The sequence below is a fragment of the Sander vitreus genome, chromosome 10 (assembly GCF_031162955.1).
Source record: "Sander vitreus isolate 19-12246 chromosome 10, sanVit1, whole genome shotgun sequence".
Classification (NCBI taxonomy): domain Eukaryota; kingdom Metazoa; phylum Chordata; class Actinopteri; order Perciformes; family Percidae; genus Sander; species Sander vitreus.
This window is the reverse complement of record NC_135864.1, coordinates 14,270,127-14,288,879: the sequence shown is the minus strand read 5'-3', so window position 1 is coordinate 14,288,879 and position 18,753 is coordinate 14,270,127. Positions and strand designations below refer to the sequence as shown.

Sequence of the window (18,753 nt, the reverse complement as noted above, 5' to 3'; positions counted from 1 at the left end):
TTACTTTTATAGCATTGTGGTATGTGGACACATTGAGTAAGCAAAGCCAATGTCAACGAAAATAGGGTTTATCGGTTAGTCAACTGACGAAAAACTAAACAACAACTTATTGTAATAGTGGATTAATCATTTGAGTAATTTACCAAACAAAAATCCCCCAGCATTTTAAGTGTGAGGATTTGCAGCTTTTTTCTATTGCAGATGATGATAACGTGAATACCTTTGGGTTTTTAAATGACCATTTAGTTGCAGTGCTGGTAGGTTTATTGCAACAGTAAATTCCTCAGCAGTCATGTAAAAAAAGAATATATGTACTGCAATAAGTGAACTTTTGGTTACTTTGAGTTTACAGTATTGTAAGATGTTACTAAATGAGTGAATAGATTTCTGTTGTGCTGGATGGGAAGGGTCTCAGGTATTGCAGCTGTTTCCTTCAGGGGTTTTAAAATCCACATTAGTCACTCAGGCCCTCACTCACCCTGCTTCAGTCGAGACGAGAGACGAGAGACAAGGAGGCACGAAATGCAACACTGGGAGCTGCCTTAGATGTTTTGATAGCTTCTGAGACACCAGCGGCACTGTAATGCTCTGACATATGGAAGCTTAAAGGCTTCTTAAATATCCATATCAATCTGCACGCTTGTCAGCTTGACAATGACGGAAACCGAACACCATTAACAGCGTCAGGCAGTATCGTCCTCATCTGTGCAACATTAGAGAAATAGATGGCCCTCTGGAAGACATTCCACTGGAGGTTAGCTGAGCCAATGCAAAGAGACCTTATTACAGTTTTGACTTTTGTTACATTTCGCTGTTGGGTCTCAATGTTGCATTTGACACAAGTGTTCTCAGGTTTATTTTGTAACAACTCTACCAGAGTGTGTAGTTGGAGCTTCCTTGTTCGGTCCAAGAATCAGACTTATAATATCCTGTTTTTAAAATGGATCTGTTTGCATTGATTTCATTGTTCTGCCCTTTCTTGGTAATGCGTATATGCTTGTGACCATGCGAGGTGATTGTCCTCTTCCTGCTGCACAGAAAGCATTGTACTCTGCTCTCTCGGGATGGGAGATGTTTTGTTTTTTGAGCTCTTTCACACCAGCTCTCCCTCTTTATTTTTTTTTTTTTAACACAATAGCCCTCTCTCCTCTCACCCAGTGTGGCAACCCTTTCAAACGGGGACGCTCCAGGTCAGTTTCCCTTGCCAAGTTTTGCAGCCTGCCATGTTGTCTATTCTGCTCAGCTATTTAAAAAATGTTGAATATCAACAATGGCTTTCACTGGTGCATTGTCAACTTTTGTATGAAGCAATCTTGGCTGAATGAGATGGGTCCCAGAGCAGGGAGAGCTCAGCTGCTGTGTGCACTACCACACCAGTGACCGACCGGCTTGCTCACTCTTTATATTTCTCTGCTGCACTGGGAGCTGCTATGGTGGTGGTGCTGCCGTCTGAATGGCCGTGGTTGAACTCTGGGCTGAGGCTCTGGGCTATGGATGTCACTGCTATCTTCCAGTCCATGGTCCTGGCCCTGGCCCTGCTGACAGCCAGCTGTTGAAGGTGTGTCTAAGAGGCATTGGGAAGCAGCAGCAGCCTTGGGACCAGTCAGACATTGGTGAGTGTCCTCACTTTTCTGGCCAGAGTGGGAGGAGGTTAGTGGTAAAGAGAGAAAAGAAGGGAGGGGGCGATCATGGTGCAGAGAGCTTTGTGTTCTGTGAGTTGTGTTTGCTGTCTCTGTCTCATATATTTGTTACCTGTTGGTGTAGATGTTATTCTGATCAGAAGAACAAAAAATAAGACAGAAACAGTAGAAACTATTAACTTATATAAAATGTTACATCTGGTCTGCCCTGTTGCAAAAATACCGACAGCCTCAGAAAATCAGAACTCATGCTACACTTTTTTTATATGCCAACGTTATACAGTCAGCAACCAGTTTGACACTTTAACAAACACCCTACAATACCAAAGGTTTGCTCCGGCTGATATGCACACTGGATGCATCTGTGACTTTATGCTGAGCTCCGTGGGTTTGCTCAAGCACGTACATCTATGTTTGTGTAAGTGAAGAGAAAGATGAAAGCAAGAATGAGAGCTTGCTTCCAGATAATAGTAGCTTAGGCTCTTTGTCCTGCTGTCAGCCAGGAGAGGAGCTAGGCTGGAAATCGCTCTAATGCAGCGGCAACATCTTGTATGTTTCATTGACATATCAGTCTATGGGGCAATGAGCCGTCGCCTCTGCACTCCTCTGGTTTTTTTTTTCTTTTGTACACCATATTCAGAGGTTATAGCGACAAGAGGTAAGACACAAAAACAACACACTTAGGGATATACAGTAAATACACTGTAGTTCAGTCAAATTTTATTTTTTTTATTTTTTTTTATTGATTTTTGGGGCATTTTAGGCCTTTTATATGTATAGGACAGCTGAAGACATGAACTGACTAAACATTTTTAACATGCTCGCATTATCATTTAGTCCAACTTTCTCATTAATAATTGATCAATACGGTAAAAACATGTTTACTTAAGTGAGATACGGACTTGCCAAACCTTTCTCAAACATTAACCTGAAAGCTCTATACAATCCCGGTAAACAGAGCGGAGACGTGCTACCTTCTCGAGGACCTGCGCTGTCCTCTGTCTCACCTCCTCTGAGCTCAACCCAAGGCAAGGTGACCAAATTCATCTCGGACCAGCCCATCCATTATCTTGTCAACACAGTCAGCTTCCCACCTTAGTTTTCTCTTCTCCCAGAAGACTTACTCTAATGAAATACGCAATAATCACCACACTCATCTCGTCATGCTCAAGGTAATTAATATATTTAGAGGTCGATGGCTAACTCTTAATTAAATTATGCCTCCTTTAATGAGACCTTGACTGGGACTAAATTTATGACCACTATCTGCTTTATCAAGTGCTCTGCACGCAACAAAGATGAGTCATTTTGTCCCAAATCACAGCCAGATTACACACAATGGTACTCATGATTTATAAATCAATTTATGCTTGTTTGTTTCTTTATTTAAGGTTTAATAAATTACCTCCTATAATTACCTAACCTAGTTTTGGGTTCTAAAAAGCCCCAATTTTTGCAATTAATGCTCAGTGCTGTATCGCTGTTACATATTCATTTTGGAGGAGAATACAGATAACAACTTGGTGGCATTAATCATATTACAAAATTGGCTGTATTTAATTAATTAGAAGTTACACTGAAAATGAATTGTGCATTCTCACAATATTATCTTAAACTAATGAAGGCTTGACAAAGAGACGGTTTCATTTTTTTTTTAGATTAGTGGGATCTCATTTATGGCTAAAACAAAAGAGGGCTGCTGTCTTGGGCATGGCACAAAGCAAAATGTGAGGATTCAGCACTTTCTTCCAAACAAAAAACGGAGAAAGTTTCCATTGTTTTTGGAAAAAAACTGAACATGGCAATGATTCAAAAGATACATGGAAAATAATGAGGGCTGTAATTAGCCAGTCAGGCAACAACAGTATTTAAAATGATCATCATATAGAGGTGCTTGATAATGCCATTCACAGGAGGCAGGCAGCAGGCATCTGCTTGCTGACAGACTGTCATAACTTTAGTGCTGGTGAAAGAAAGCATCTGGAGGCCTGTGTTCTCTTTTGTTGCACGTTTACAGCATTTGGTATTATTCTAGAGTGCATCTCATTCTGAAAACGACTGCATAGCAAACTCTTGAAACCAGCAAATAAGATGTAATATGATGTCTGTATAGGATAAATGAAAATTGCACAGATCAGTTTCAAGTGTGAGCAGAGCATTAGCTGAGGAAGTTTAGGCAGCAGACTTTGTTCCTGCACAAACACAGACGTGATCATGTTGCGCACTGGATGGCTTAATCCAGCCTCACCCAGTGGCTCAGAAGCAAAACCATATTTATTGAAATTTTCTGCTTAATTTCAACTGAATTGAAATTAGCTTTCAATGGATAAGAGCTCATAATTCACAGTAATTTAGTATTTTATTTTCCATTTAACGCGTCATATACCAAATGTTTTAATATGAGTGTTCCTCTTAATCTGCTAAGTAAACGTAAAGAGTCTTTGTCTAAGAAATGACTTCAAGGAGCTAATAATCATTGTGTATTCATTTAAAAATGCTTCCACCGATGTCCTCTCCTGTGATATAATGTAATTTGCTTTTAGCTTCATTAGTCAATAACCACAGCAAAAAAAATGCTTGTGTCAATTATGGGAACTCCAAGGGTCAGTGAGTATGTGAATTTTTAACTGCACACTGCTGCACACGATTATATTAAGTGGTCTTGTAACAATGATTAACCCCGGCTGTGTGTGTGTGTGTGTGTGTGTGTGCACTACTGAACAATTTTGCATGCACTTGTGTGTCGAGCATACTTGATAAAATATGTCTGAAATGTGCATCCCTAAATGATAAGTAGCTACATCCCAGAGAGGGTGAGGTGATGAAGTGAAAAACTATTCCCTTGGCTAAGTGAGATGGAGCAGAGTGTTGGGTGGTCACGCCTTGTCTGCTCATGACAGTGGCGGGTTAAAGAGATTACACTGGGTCTGTGTCAGCAGCCTTGGCCTTGCTCACACATAATGAGGAAGGACATGCTTGGCCTGCCGGGGAGAAAAAGAGGCTAAAGTTTGAAGCATTCTTCACAGGCAGCTACAGGAGGCAAAACAGCTTTTTGCATGTTGTTTTACAAGCTGAGGTCAATAAGTAAGACGGTTACATTCCACAGAGCTGAACAAGGTGGCGGACATATCGCTCCTGGGCTTCACTCCCCTACCGCCACGATGAAAATACAAATTACTCTGCTACAGTGGAGGCAAGAATGCAGCGTCCTCTATTAGCCCCCGAGTCCTCCTGACAGACTTGCAACACTCCACAAATGCTCTCCTAAAAATCAATGCATCTGTCCTCTGAGTGTGTGTTGTGGTTCTTTTGAAGGTTTGAGTGACAGTCCCTCCACCTAACGACCGAACTTAGACGCTTTCACTGCCTCAGATGGGCCCACAGTAAGAGATGATCGTCGGGGGTTGCATCCCAACATGGTGAGTTTACTAATCTTCCTGCTTGATCCCTTCCCATCCTCGCTCATGATGACTTAAGCTCCATATTCAGCCACTCTACGGTGGAACAACCGGGGAAAAGTAATGACACCGAGCAGTACTTAAGAAAATCACATTTCTATGAAAGACCTGCTGTCATTTATTCTCTGTCCTGATACTGTACATGCAGTAGAAAAACTGTCAGTCTAAACACCTTCTTCAACCAATCTGCTTATTCATTTTACATTTTGGTCTTCCTTTATCTGGACAACATTTGCACATATTTGTAAAACATTAATGATTTTTCAACATATTAAAAAGGAAAATAAATTAGATGAAATAAATCTTCAGAGCTTTATTTATTTCTTTTAATTTGTTGTTTGCTTCACAACGAGAGTTTGGACTCTTGGACGTCCAAAAATATTCTCATATTATTTTAAGAGATAATGTTTCAAAGTAAATACACTCTAAAAAAACTCACATTAGGTGAAGCTCCTTTTCCTATAACAGATCTGCCATGTAGAGCTTCTGAGAAGCTATCAGTAAGTATAAATGAGGTTTAATGATACCTGTTGCTGGAATAGCTCATAATATTAACGTCTGAATTTTCCAAAGCAGCATCCAGCAATAAAAATGCATTTTATAGAAGCCCTTAGCTTCTTTTTTTTTTAGAATCTTAAGTAAGAAATATTCCGAAATGAATTAATGAACCATGACTGAAGAGTGTTTGTAAAAATGTGTTTAATATCAGTTCAAAGGGTTTTCAAAAAATAACTAAGATCTGACAGAGTATAAATGTTCCTCAGCAATGACTCTGCATTACACACAGACATTAAACATTTTAGGCTATTTTTGTTAAGTATTTTATTGTCTCGTATGGGTCAAATAAGTCAAATTACCATCAGGACTACTAGCCCTGCTTTGTGAAATAAAGAGGTGATAATAGCATCACTTTTATTCCTTTAAATGACCCGTGAATATTATTTTACCTGTGTTGAACTGGGAGGACGCAACCATTCACGCCGACACAATGGGAACAGCAGACCGTGCGTAAATTGCATCTTCATTTGCATTCCTGGTCCAAAAATCATGCAAATCTTAATGAGACAGTCTCCATTGTGTCTGTAATTGAAAACCCATTCTTTGTTAATTACTGTTTCTCAAAGGCCTTGTCCGCAGTCACTGAGCTGAAACAAAACAAAAAAAGTTATTGATTCTGGAGGTCGGGAGATTTATAATGTACACGTACAATAATGTTGTTTATTGTCGGTTTCAGATGCGACTTTCGATTATACAAAAAAAAAATCAAAATTAAAAACAAAAATAAGATCAAAACAAAAACAACTTGTAAACGCTGGCGACAGTGATAAAAAAAGCAATAAAAAGGCAATAAATTACAAGTTCTTATCAGATACTTATTTGCAGCTGAATGGCGGACTGCATGTCCGCCATTCAGCAAATAGCGCTGGTGTCTTGTATAATATTAAAGTTGAGAGCATTTTGTCCGTCATTAATTCACATTGTCTGGCCATAGAGCTCTATTGACAGCCGAGTGAAAGATGCGGACATGCAGAGAATCCAACTGAATAGATTTTAATTCCCCTAAAAACTCTAATATAGCTTACATTTTCGATTGTTTTATTTTCGAGGCCCAAATCCCAGAATATCAACAAAAACTTGTATTTTCTGTAATCAATTTTAGCCACCAGATTCATTGCTGTGTCAACATAAATGTGAAATTTCAACAAAATATTTGCTTTTAATAATCCGATACATCTTTATTGTAACGAAAACGACTAAAACACTATTGTTTTCCCCTCAGAAAGCGGTGGTTTGAGAGAAAAAATTATATTCACAATTTATCCATTAACAAAAATGTATCTATCAATTTAGCTGGTCGCATGCAGGTTATGTCCTCCCATCAGGACATCCACATATTTCCCAACATTCAACAGTGGGACCCTGCAGCCATAGCCCTGAGAGCCCCTTTGGGCTGTTAGGCTCGTTGAGTCTGAATCAGACTGTGCTGGTGGTCCTCCGTTCCTTAATTAGGAAATTAGCTGCACAGAGGCCCTCATTATCAAACTCCTGGTATTTTTTTTTCTTTCTCTTTCTCTCTCTGCTACCGGTCAATTTCCATAAGAAGCTTACAAGCGGATCAGTATTGAGATCTGCCCAGATAAACAAATAACTGGTCCCTGAGAATAGATAGCGGCTAATTGGACGTTAGTTTTATTGCCCCTGCGCTGTTTGTAACGCCCCATTGAACGCGAAAATTAAATCCATGAAGTGATGTCTCTTTTTAGCTGATTTACTACAACTATATGGCTGAGGGACTATAGGCTTTCCCTCCCTGTAAGATAACGCATCATTTTCTTTCTTTCTTTCTTCTTTGTACCTATAGATGAGCCGTCTCATTTGAGAAGTCATACTTTTTTCTTTTCCGTAGCTCTGTTTTTTAGTCACAGTGTAACTTTTATAAACATGTAATGGCTGCAAATTACATTGTATATCCCTTTGTTAAAAAATGTATGCGATATGTTTTAGTTGTATTTTGAAAACTGAAACTTGTCATTATTGGGAAGAAAGAAGAGCACCAGCGACTGACATATGTTATTATAATTTAATAGAAGCAGCTCATTAAAGCCCTAAATAAGATCTGATCTTGAGTCAGTGTTTTCAACTAAATACGCGATTTTCCAACAGACTGGGCTTTGCATTTTAATATTTGCTTTCCACAACTGTGATAAATAAAATTAAAATAAAAAGTCTGTAGGCTCCGGCCCCTCAGGTGCGCTGCATCTATAATACAATGCATGAGGCTTACTTTAGATGTTAAAGCTGCGGGAGGCGAAACGCTCTAAAATGCACAGCTCCCTGCAGAGCTCTTCTAAATACGGAGGTGTTAATAGTCGTTTTCGATGGGCGATTCGCTCATAATCATTAGCAGGTGTGAGCTGTGCCCTGTTGTTGGGCGATTGGTTTCAGCGACGAAGCGGCGTTTCAGGTCGTTTGTAAGGAGACACATGCAAATGAAGGCCTCTCCACGGTAATCATTTTAATAACCATTAACACGGCAGAGCGAAAACAAGTCAGCAAACAGTAGCTGACACTAAACACGACGGAGCGAGCTGTCTGGAAGTCAGAGTCTCAAACTAAACTTTCCCTCAGGGATTCAAGAGATAGCCCGTCCTCTCCACAAGAGGTCGTTGATGTATTAAAGTTTTGCATTGTGGGTACCTTGACGCTGCACAAACGTCCACATTAACGTGCAATTTATTTCATTTGAAAAGGAGTACTGTCTTGGTTAAAACATGTTAAGGTCATGTTATGAGATTAGTATTGATATTGTTGAAGATATTGTTTTAATTATACTAGTTGTGTCATCAGCCTTATTCTGTTTTATTTAGCCTATTTTAGGAGTTATATTGCATTGGAAGATAATTGAGGGATTTCAGCACCTCGGCAGGTTAACTTGTAGTTGATTAAAAGACATGTATTCAGTGTCGAAGGAGACTGAAAAACCTAGCAGGTATTTAAGGCCATCTGTTAAACAAAACAGATATTGTCTATTGAGGTTTTTGACAGCACCGAAATCCCTAAAATAAGACCACTCCTTTTGTAAGGGTGTTTTGATGTTGGCAATATATATTTTGTAAAAGTGTGATTAAAGCAACAAAAGCGTGTTTGACAGCAAGTAGACACGAAAGGATTTCTCTCTGCCAAGGGCACATTTTATTCCAATATTCTATTTTTTACTTAAAGTATGTGCACTCATCTTAGGTGGGTTTTGGCCTGTTGGGATTCGCCTCTGCAATTAATTTATTGACATTGATCCCTTGAGACTTTTGTTTCCCTGCAGCATATAGCAGAATTTATATAGCCTCCTTTTCATTTAAAGGCATAGCCTTCATTGTTAAACTGTCTACAAAACTTTTTTTTTGGAACTTTGACTTTTTCAGTTTTATTCAACTGAGTCCCAAATTTAGAAACCACTTTACAAAATAACCTATTTTGGATGTAATTTGTTCCAAAAACATCCGTTAAATAAGAAAATCAAATCGGCTGCATTTTCTGTTAACTTGTCATCTTCATTTTCACATTATAAAGGTTGTAAATCTCTAACATTTTGCGCTCAGGTTGTGGAGCTGGGCTGCTGTTTTAAAACTTTACCTCTCCCTCCTCCTCCTCCTCTAACCAAAACACAGCGCTGTGTGCTCCAGTTGGTTACACGGTGATATGGGAGCTGCGCGCTGATTGGTCGCCTGCCGCTCATTGTCATGCTGTCAATCCACATCACATGGTCCGGCCACTAGGCCTATTAACATGAGCTGGGCGAACAAGTTTACAGACTTCTGTTTCAGAGCCGTGTGGGACAGAGCAGCTTTGAGCGGAGAGAAACCAGAAGCACCTGCCGACACGTTTGCCTCTTTGGTCACATTTTTTATCCTATCTTCTTTTAAGACTGGTCAGTACCTCTACCTCTTTGACTTCTGGTGCTGTTTTGTGAACTTTTTTTATGTGCCTGTGAGTGAAAACTAAAAGCCGCCTGAATGTATAACATGATGGAAACCGAGCTCAAGACCCCGCTCCCGCAGTCCAACTCGGGCTCAGCGCCGGGCGCTAAGAACAACAGTGCCAGCGACCAGGAGCGGGTGAAGCGGCCGATGAACGCCTTCATGGTCTGGTCCCGGGGACAGCGGAGGAAGATGGCTCAAGAAAATCCCAAAATGCACAACTCTGAAATCAGCAAGCGGCTTGGTGCTGACTGGAAACTTCTGACCGACGCTGAAAAGAGGCCATTCATCGACGAGGCCAAGCGTCTACGCGCTATGCACATGAAGGAACATCCGGATTATAAATACCGTCCCCGCAGGAAGACCAAGACCTTGCTCAAGAAAGACAAGTATTCTTTGCCCGGGGGACTGTTGGCGCCAGGATCCAACGCTGTGGGCAACTCTGTGTCGGTGGGGCAGCGGATGGACGGTTATGCGCACATGAACGGGTGGACAAACAGTGCGTACTCCCTCATGCAGGACCAGTTGGCCTACCCTCAGCATCACAGCATGAACAGCCCCCAGATTCAGCAGATGCACCGATACGAGATGGCAGGGCTCCAGTACCCGATGATGTCCTCGGCGCAGACCTACATGAACGCGGCTTCCACGTACAGCATGTCTCCAGCATACACGCAGCAGACCAGCAGCGCTATGGGACTGAGCTCCATGGCGTCCGTGTGCAAGACCGAGCCGAGCTCACCGCCGCCGGCCATCACGTCCCACTCTCAGCGGGCGTGTTTGGGGGACCTGAGGGATATGATAAGCATGTACCTGCCTCCCGGCGGGGAAAGCGCAGAGCATTCCTCCCTGCAGAGCAGCCGGTTACACAGCGTCCATCCGCACTATCAGACCGCAGGGACTGGCGTCAATGGGACGCTACCTCTCACCCACATCTGAGAGCAACAGAAAGGAAAAAGACTTCTAACTTTAAAAAAATAAATAAAAGTACTTCGGATACTTGAACTTTTTGGTTGCTAAAGAATCAACGTTCAGCAGTTTTGTTAAAAAAAAACCAATTGTATCTCAATATGTATTGAGTTGTCCATTTTAAATGCATTTGAAATGGACCGAAACTAAACGTTGAGCCCATCAGAGTAAATTGCATTGCAAAGAGGCTTTTTATCACAAGTATAAGCAATCAACTTATGTAGAAGAATTGGACTTCTATATTTTAATTAATGCCATATTTTCTCTCTGAAAAGGCATGTGGCCTCATTAAGAGAGGCTGTATTTCAGAAAAGCTGGATGGAAAGTTGGTTCATAAATGTTTACACCTAATTTGTAGAATGTCAGTTGTCTCGACTGTGTCCAAATTTTGTAATCTCTTTATTTTCTCCCCCCTCATGACCTATAGGTTCAAATGAAATGTTAAGACTGTGCGGGTCGCAAACGCAAGTTTTATTTATAGTAAGATTTTGTTTTCTTCTTTTTAGCTTGTGAACCCGATGTTTTGTCACGTGAAAAATGTTCAAATTTTGTTTTTGTAAAATGTTATGATGGTTTTGACAGTGTCATGTTTACTCATTATCCTGAACGAAAATGTTTATTTAAACTGACGTTTCTACATATTTTAAGACCATCCTCTATTCTTAAATGCTGAATAAATTTGTACGAAACATAATTCTTGACTCTGTCTTTTGTGTGTAATATGAGGTTTGGAAATATGACTTGGTTGTTTGGAAAAAAAATCTCAAGTAGGCCTACAGAAAAGTGATTCATTTTAGAAGTATAAAGACGCACTGAATGACAATCTGTTATTTCCACAATGATAATCCTGAAACGATCAAACAATTGGAATCTACAATTTCAACATGTTTGCTCACAATAACTTCATTAATAAAAATACTGGTACCTTTTCACGTTGGTAACACATCTGATTTGTCTTCATGGAGAAGGTACTATACAAATAATTTGGTCTTCCAGTTCTGTTGTTGCTTTCCTGGAAAAAAAAAAATGCTTAAACATCAATTTAAAATTAAGACTATAATTCTTAGGCCTGGGATTTTAATCAGATTTTTGGTAACCATTTATTTTACAGGCAGGTTAGTTTTGGAATTGACACTTGTGGAAAATGAGGCTAATCTTTCTGAATTAGTTTTTGAAATAGCTGGTGAAAAGAAACTGTATTTGTCTTTGTCATATTAAGTTGGAATACTACCCTAAGTTTACAGTTTTCTCCCTTATTTCAGTATTTACTTGGTGAAGAGAGACTATTCAATGCCACAGGTTGTCAGCAGTCACTTTGAATGTGTTTTTCATATTTTATCACAAGAATTCACTTATACTATTTGTGCAAAAAATAAAAATAATTTAAGAATCTAAATAACAAATAAATAGAGACGAGTGTCAAATCACTTCACATTTAAAAGTGGTGTAAACACATTTTTCAAAAATGTTATACAATGTGTAATTACCGATAAACAAGATGCCATCTGAAACCTGTTTTGAAAAGTTTTGTGAATTGACTTTGTCAGTGCTGATATACCAATACCAAAGTGTATACATATATATATATATAATTTGTGACTTTCTTTGGCATTGAAAATAGTGTCATAAATGACTTCAACTTAAGTATTATTTAAGTATTTTGCATATTGACAAGATATTTTCTCATTTAGTCTTTCATATCATTTCTGATGTGCACAGAGAAACTTTAGTTGTGCTCATTTACATTTGGAACGCTTTGAAAACGCTCTGTGGCGATGTGTCCACCTCCGAGATTGGTTCTGTTAAAATATAGTGATGATTCAGGCAATAATCTATATGGTGGTTTTCATTTTTTAGCAAGTTTGTCTGAAATCACATCACATTCTCGAACTTAACAGCCCTCAACAGCACGTACTGTGGCTGACACTAATAATGCAAAGGTGCGTGGAAGAATGGACCAGCCTGCTGTTGCAGCGTACTTTAGGATAAATAAGCTCCGGCCACTAAGAGGGCCGAACCTGTGTCAGTCCTGCTGGCCTTCCCACACTCCCTGTAGGACTTGATCCACAGCTCAGCACAGCGGCCTGGATTAGCCCCACACACCTTTGTGGAGGGAAAGATTATCCAGACCTCCCTGCATTCACTGACAGGGTCTTAAGTCACTCTAGCGTGCCAGCAGCCACCCGTCACATAATCACACTTTCCAACTCATTTTTTTGTGATTAAGCAGCTTTTCTCTTCCTGCTCCTCAGTGTCAGAGGTGTTTGCTGTGGGCTAGACAGACCGATAGTTTTTAGTCATTTATCAAACTCTGAAAATTATGTTACACCTGCACAGAAAGATAAACATGGCAAGTTGTGGGTTAACTTTGAACCAAAACGTTGAGGTTAACAAGTGATGCAAAAGTTGAAACATGTCAGTGATATCTGGGATTGGCACAGAAATGTCATGCCTAATGATGATTTAGGAGTGAAACTCTGTTTGGGGAAAGGTGTGTGTGACTGCACCGTGCATGGCTATTGATTGTGTTTGAATGTTCTGGCAGTGAGCCTGTACGAGTGGGGCTCCCCACCACCTCCACTCCCATCCCCCCCTCACTCTCCCCCTGCTGAGCGCCCAGAGGGCCTCTCTCTCCTGTCATGTGGAGCTCTGTGCCCACTCAGCAAGTGCAGGCATATCCCACTTCCATCTGCCTATGACCTCACAGCCCCTGTTTGTTTAACCCCCTCTCCAAAAACTAACCTAATTATAGCCCTGTAGAACACGGATTCAGCGGATTCCCAGTGGATTCTGCCACTGTGTGCCTACGCGCACCTATGCATGTGTGCATCGCATGCAAGGCTCCAGCTTGACAGTGGCAGTGCTCTAGGCCGTGTTTCAGTCCATACTGTGTTTCACAACTGTCTCTCCTCATATTAGGTTAGAACATGTCCTACTAGTTACACATCTTGTGGTTTATGTGAACTAGGTGGTTAAATCAACAGGAGTGTGTTTTGAGTGTCTCTCTTTATATCAGCATGATGAGTGGAAAAGTCATTACACAAATCTGGCTGACAGACTGACGTTGGTGACATCACTAACTCTCCTGCTCAACTGGATGGGCAACTTCAAGCAGCAACACACCTTCCGCACATACTCTCAAGTCTTTGCGTAATCTCAAACTAAAATCTGGAACCTCCTCTGATGTACAGATCAGACATCACCTACGACATAGTTGTGTGTGAGTGCGGTTAGGGACTCCACCTATGACAGTCGCACTGTATTGATTTGCTGTGGCTGGGATCTCTAGGAGGCCCTGTGAGCTGAGCCTGGAGGGGCCTAGAGTGGCCTGTGCAGCTTGGACAGGCCTGTCCAGAGCGCTGGGACTTGTGTGAGGTACTGAGATTGACGGCAGAGCGGTGTGTGAGTGTGTAGAGGTGCGGGGGTTGGGGGGTTAATCTCCCTGAACTAGGGCAGATGTTGTTAACGAGCTCCTCTCAGGTCGACTCCCTGCGTGGGAAAATGGCATCAAATCCTCCTGGGGTCAGGGCTTTTGGACTGACCCACTGAGAGCCATCCCTCTCCACTGCACCGTCCTCTCAATCCCCTCTCCATTCACTCACCCACTCACGCACTCACTCACTCATTCACTGACAGCACTCACCAGAGACACTAGAAAATCACATTTGACCAGTTTTATACCTCTCCTCTTAAGTACATCCCCAAATTTCAGCTCCTTGCCTGAACGCATGTGAGCAATGACAGACTTGTTCCATGATGCAAATGGCTCATTAATGATAGCTGTGGCTGGATTGCCATGCCTTACACAACCGCAAGGAATGCTGAGTGGGAAAGGCTTCAAAGGCAAGCATGCCGCCACTCAAGAAACTGCATCCACCCAGTAGTGAGTTACTTGTCTTTATGTCAGTTGAGTTTAATTAAGGAATAATAGACTTTCAGGCGCCCAAGCTGCTATAGGGTAGGGTATGTAAAGAATTCATTGAGGGTGCAAAATTACACTTAAAGTTTATCAAATTTGTTCAAGTGGAAAAAAAATGATGCCTGACAGGTTTGTTTTTCCTGCATCAGCTAAAACTTTGGCTTTGATCTGATATAGGAGATCTCTGTTGAAAGATATGTTAGAAACACCTGACACCTGTGTTACAAAGCATGGAGGAAATCAGTCCAAGTAGAACGTTTTAAATTCAGGGAATCAACCAAATATCTACATTAAAAATATTAAAACTGGGGAGAAGAGCACCGGGGCCACAAGGTTGTTCAATCTATGTACAGACTATACACTGTACACATGAGCTAGCTGTGATGTGGCGACTTCTCATCAATCATATCTAGAATGGGCATGTCTCTATCATGTCAACATGCCTGCTTTAGACTTTATCCTGACTTAGGTTTTAATGCGAGGGTCATCCATTAAGTTGTCTGACTCTGAAGGTGTGTTTACTTTGTCCCAGCAGGTGTGTGTGAATATGAGACTTCTCAAATATGAGACAGGATTACCGCCTCTTTTGTCCCAAACAAAACAAATACAAATCACACGAACAGCTGAAATGGGAGGATGCTGTTTTTCCGCTGCCCGGGTTGTATGCTTAGAGTTGTTCCGACAGAGGATCCTTTTGACGTTTTTGTTCAACTAATCACTTCTGAGGTTTACTTCAACTTGTTTTCACTTGTAATTGTGGTTGGAGGAAGACATGTAAAACCACACACACACACACACACACACACACACACACACACACACACACACACACACACACACATATATATATATATATATATATGAGCACACAACCTAGAATGAAACTGGATTATGAGGCCTCTTCCTCAATAACCTGTAAAGGCAATTACATACAAACGGTTGCTTCTAATGTGCGTTAAGGAAAGCTCAGGCACCAAGCGAGACACTCTAGTGTGTAAAAGTGTGTCTTCTGCAGATGGTCCCTTCACACATCATTTTGTCTATGAACACTGAAGCATGTAGCATTGCTTCTAATTTGCCAAAGTTCTGACCCCACTTCTGACCTGTCTTGGAAACATAGAAAAAAATGGGCCAAGTGTATATGTGCTGATGTATATACTATGCCTAGGGACAGCAAAGTGAATATGGGACTGCTGCAAGACAATGCAGTCTGTGGGAAAGGACTTAAGGGGGTGACATGGGGGGAGATTAGGCCTCTCATCTAGGCCACATATATTGATTACTGTTCGTCGAGGACAGTGAGAGGGAACACAGATTGACAGATACACAATGGTGGTGTGATCTGATCATATCGCTATTGTCAGGAGTCATTCAGTAACCTGTACCCACGTGTGTGTGTCCCCCTTAAACACACACAAACGCTCCAAAACAAAAACACTTGCACATGTTAAAAAAATGTTTGTGGCATCTAAAGTAGGATAAAAGATTTATTTTCCTGGGGGGCACTGGTCAGGTTGGGGGCACTTAGTTTTTTAGTGTAGCCTTGGCTGTATACATATATATATATATATATATATATGTGTGTGTGTGTGTGTGTGTCTGTGTGGTGGTTTATGGTAGTGTAACCCTGGGAACATGGGGGAGGTGGAACTCACTGGGCTACGGGTCAGTCCTGACTGACTCTGTCACTTATTGATTAGTTGCCATGGAGAGTTAGTCAGGCCATCTCTCTTGGAGGTGTGTCCCTGAGGGCCAGCAGCACTGCCCAGCTATTGTCTGCAGGGGGTCAGTGTGTGTGTGTGTGTGTGTGTATATCTTGTGTACACTGTGTGTGTGAGTGAGAGCGTGTGACCTTGCTAACTCTCACTCGCGCTTCCTTCATCCTCATCCCTCTTCTTTGGACCCCCTGTGGTACTTCTTCTCGCACTTTAGGCGCTTTTGCATCATTCTCCTGAGTGGACCAAACTCCCAGCTAATCTGCTAATATCTAAAATGCATCAATATTTATATACACCTACTCCCAAGGGGCCTGCAATAATGGAGGTTGTAAACAAATTGTCCAAACTTATTGAGCTGTGAAATCCCCTTTATAGCCTCTGGATTTGCCTACTCATATGATCCTCTCTCATCTCTGTTCTTGTATTGTCATTGTTCCCATCAAACGTTAAGAAGGAGGGGAAACAGGAGTGGGTGCACGAGGGAGAGGGATGGTCAGGGCTCAGTGGTGCCAGAGGTCCACCTGCAGTAGCTGACGACTCCACTGACAGCCCAGCAGGGGACGGTGAGGGTGATGGTCTTCACACCTCTCTGAAATAATAAGGAGGCTTGCTTGGGTGTTCAGGTAGGGAATGGGGCAGCATACCTGTATCTACTTAAAAAAAAACAAGGTGGAGAGATAAAGAAGCTCAAACATTACCGTATTTTGGCAGCTGTAAACCTTTATTATTTTTGATCAAGATCACCCAGTTTTAAAGGATTGTTTTGCAAGTTATCTTTGTAACTTCGACAAATTCTTCTAGTATTTAAAATAAATCTGTATTCACCAAGTTAATTGTCGAATTAGGGGATCATGGAGACATCGTGATAAAGATGTCAGAAGAAAGTCACACAATCAAAAAGGTCCAAAAGTGTGAAAATAAGACCTAAATTGTAATAAACTGCATTTATCCTTTATTCCTGTTCCTATTGAAGCATCTGGCTGTACATTTTCCAAAAGTTTCAAACAAAGTCTTTAAAGAGAAAAATAACATGTTGGACTTGATTTTTCTTTAAAGTTGTAAATTTATAGTCAGAATAATGTAAACTTCTTCTCCTTTTAAGAATATGCGCAGAAACCGAAACTTGACGATGGGCCCCCACTATTCCTCCTTAATATCACACCTTGGATGCATAAACATGCCTGTGCTCTACACATCACCCCACAGCGGGGGGGCCTGCATGGCTTTAGTGCCTCACTGTGACACCAATCAGGGGAGATGGCGGGCTCCTTTGTCATGCAAACACCAATCGCTTCTTGTCTTATTCAAATGTCTGCCCCCTCTCTTTCTCCTCTCCCTTACTCTCGATCAACCCTTACCCCGCTTCACCCTCCACCCCCGACTTCAGGCCTCTCTCTGCCTCTCCCTCCTTCTCAAGTCCAAGTAAATCCTTGCTGAGAGAAGAGGGAGCCTCCAGGCCCGGAGCTGCTGAGGCAGGCCTCTCTCCTGGGGGTCAGCCTGTGTCTCAGCGCATGGGGCTGTTTCCAGGCCCAACCAAGTCCATTTCATATTCAAATGTTACAATCAGGCCTCTGATCCACAGGGGGCTCTTTATGGTTGCGGCCCCAGGTCGCAGGGTCAAGATGGTGATTTAATAGCTCAGGCAGAGGAAAGGAATGGGGGGAGCCAAGTGATTTAGGGCATGAATGAGTAATAAAAAAGCATTTTTCCTAAGTTGTCATGTAAATTTCAATCCGTATTCAATATGAGGCTCCCTCCACACTAGAGGCCTTCCTCAATGGCTTTCTAGTGGACTTTAGTCATTCAAAATTAAGAAAGTCCATTTTCTGATTTTACTCTTGACTTGTGCTTGGTGTAAACAGTAGCTGACGGCGAGCGGTTGAGGATTAGGGATGGAGATAAGGAGACGTTAAAGAGTCATCATGCTTGTATGGTGCCACTGTCTCAGATGTCCTCATGCTCTGGAGTGGCCTGTTATTCCTGTCCCTGAGGGTGTGTTCCCAGCCCAGCAACTCCAGTAACAGGCAGATTTGTGTGTTTATATATGTATGTGTGACGGAGAGCCAGCTAGAGTACTATTATAAGTGTTTAGAAGGTAACTCGTATGGCTTTTTGTCTACAGGTGGAAACATGGAGGCACATACAGCACTTGGACCTGGCACGCCAAATTTTTTCAGTTCGGCACAGTTGGCAGCATACCATAATCTGCTTTATCTGTGACTCACATGGTGTGTACTGTTCAGGCCGTCCCTAAACCTGACTCATTGAACCATAAACAAACCTTTCCTTTAAATCTATGATGATGAGGCTGGTTTTATTTCTTTTACCTTTTTTCCACACATAATTTTGGTTTTGAGCCCAGTCCCTACTCTTGTTAACATTTTCAGCTCAAGATATGCAGGTGTACACAGATTATTTATTAAGAAATAACAGAATAAAGATAAAGATGTAATTTAAAGGTGATAAAACACAGCTTGACACTACTGAGTTGCATTAATGAATGACATTTTGTGTCTTGTAAAAAGGATGACACACCCTACCAGGGCTATAAAACACCATCCAATAAACAGCTAA

At 41.5% G+C, this 18,753-nt stretch overlaps 1 protein-coding gene and 1 long non-coding RNA gene across 2 annotated transcripts; both read left to right on the top strand.

Annotated features, from left to right (window-relative positions):
* Positions 1-1,345: 1,345 nt before the first annotated feature.
* LOC144524244 (uncharacterized) lies at positions 1,346-18,401 on the top strand. Its single transcript, XR_013502592.1, has 3 exons — positions 1,346-1,613; positions 4,956-5,059; positions 18,302-18,401. It is a non-coding gene; the product is annotated as an uncharacterized LOC144524244 (long non-coding RNA).
* On the top strand, positions 9,390-11,236 carry sox3 (SRY-box transcription factor 3). The gene has a single exon (XM_078260383.1). It carries the CDS (start codon positions 9,610-9,612, stop codon positions 10,510-10,512), a length of 903 nt encoding a protein of 300 aa, XP_078116509.1. The 5' UTR covers positions 9,390-9,609; the 3' UTR covers positions 10,513-11,236.
* Positions 18,402-18,753: the final 352 nt, after the last annotated feature.

Excerpts from the sequence above, each read along its gene's own strand:
- sox3 (XM_078260383.1), top strand. The coding sequence starts at position 9,610 with ATGTATAACATGATGGAAACCGAGCTCAAGACCCCGCTCCCGCAGTCC.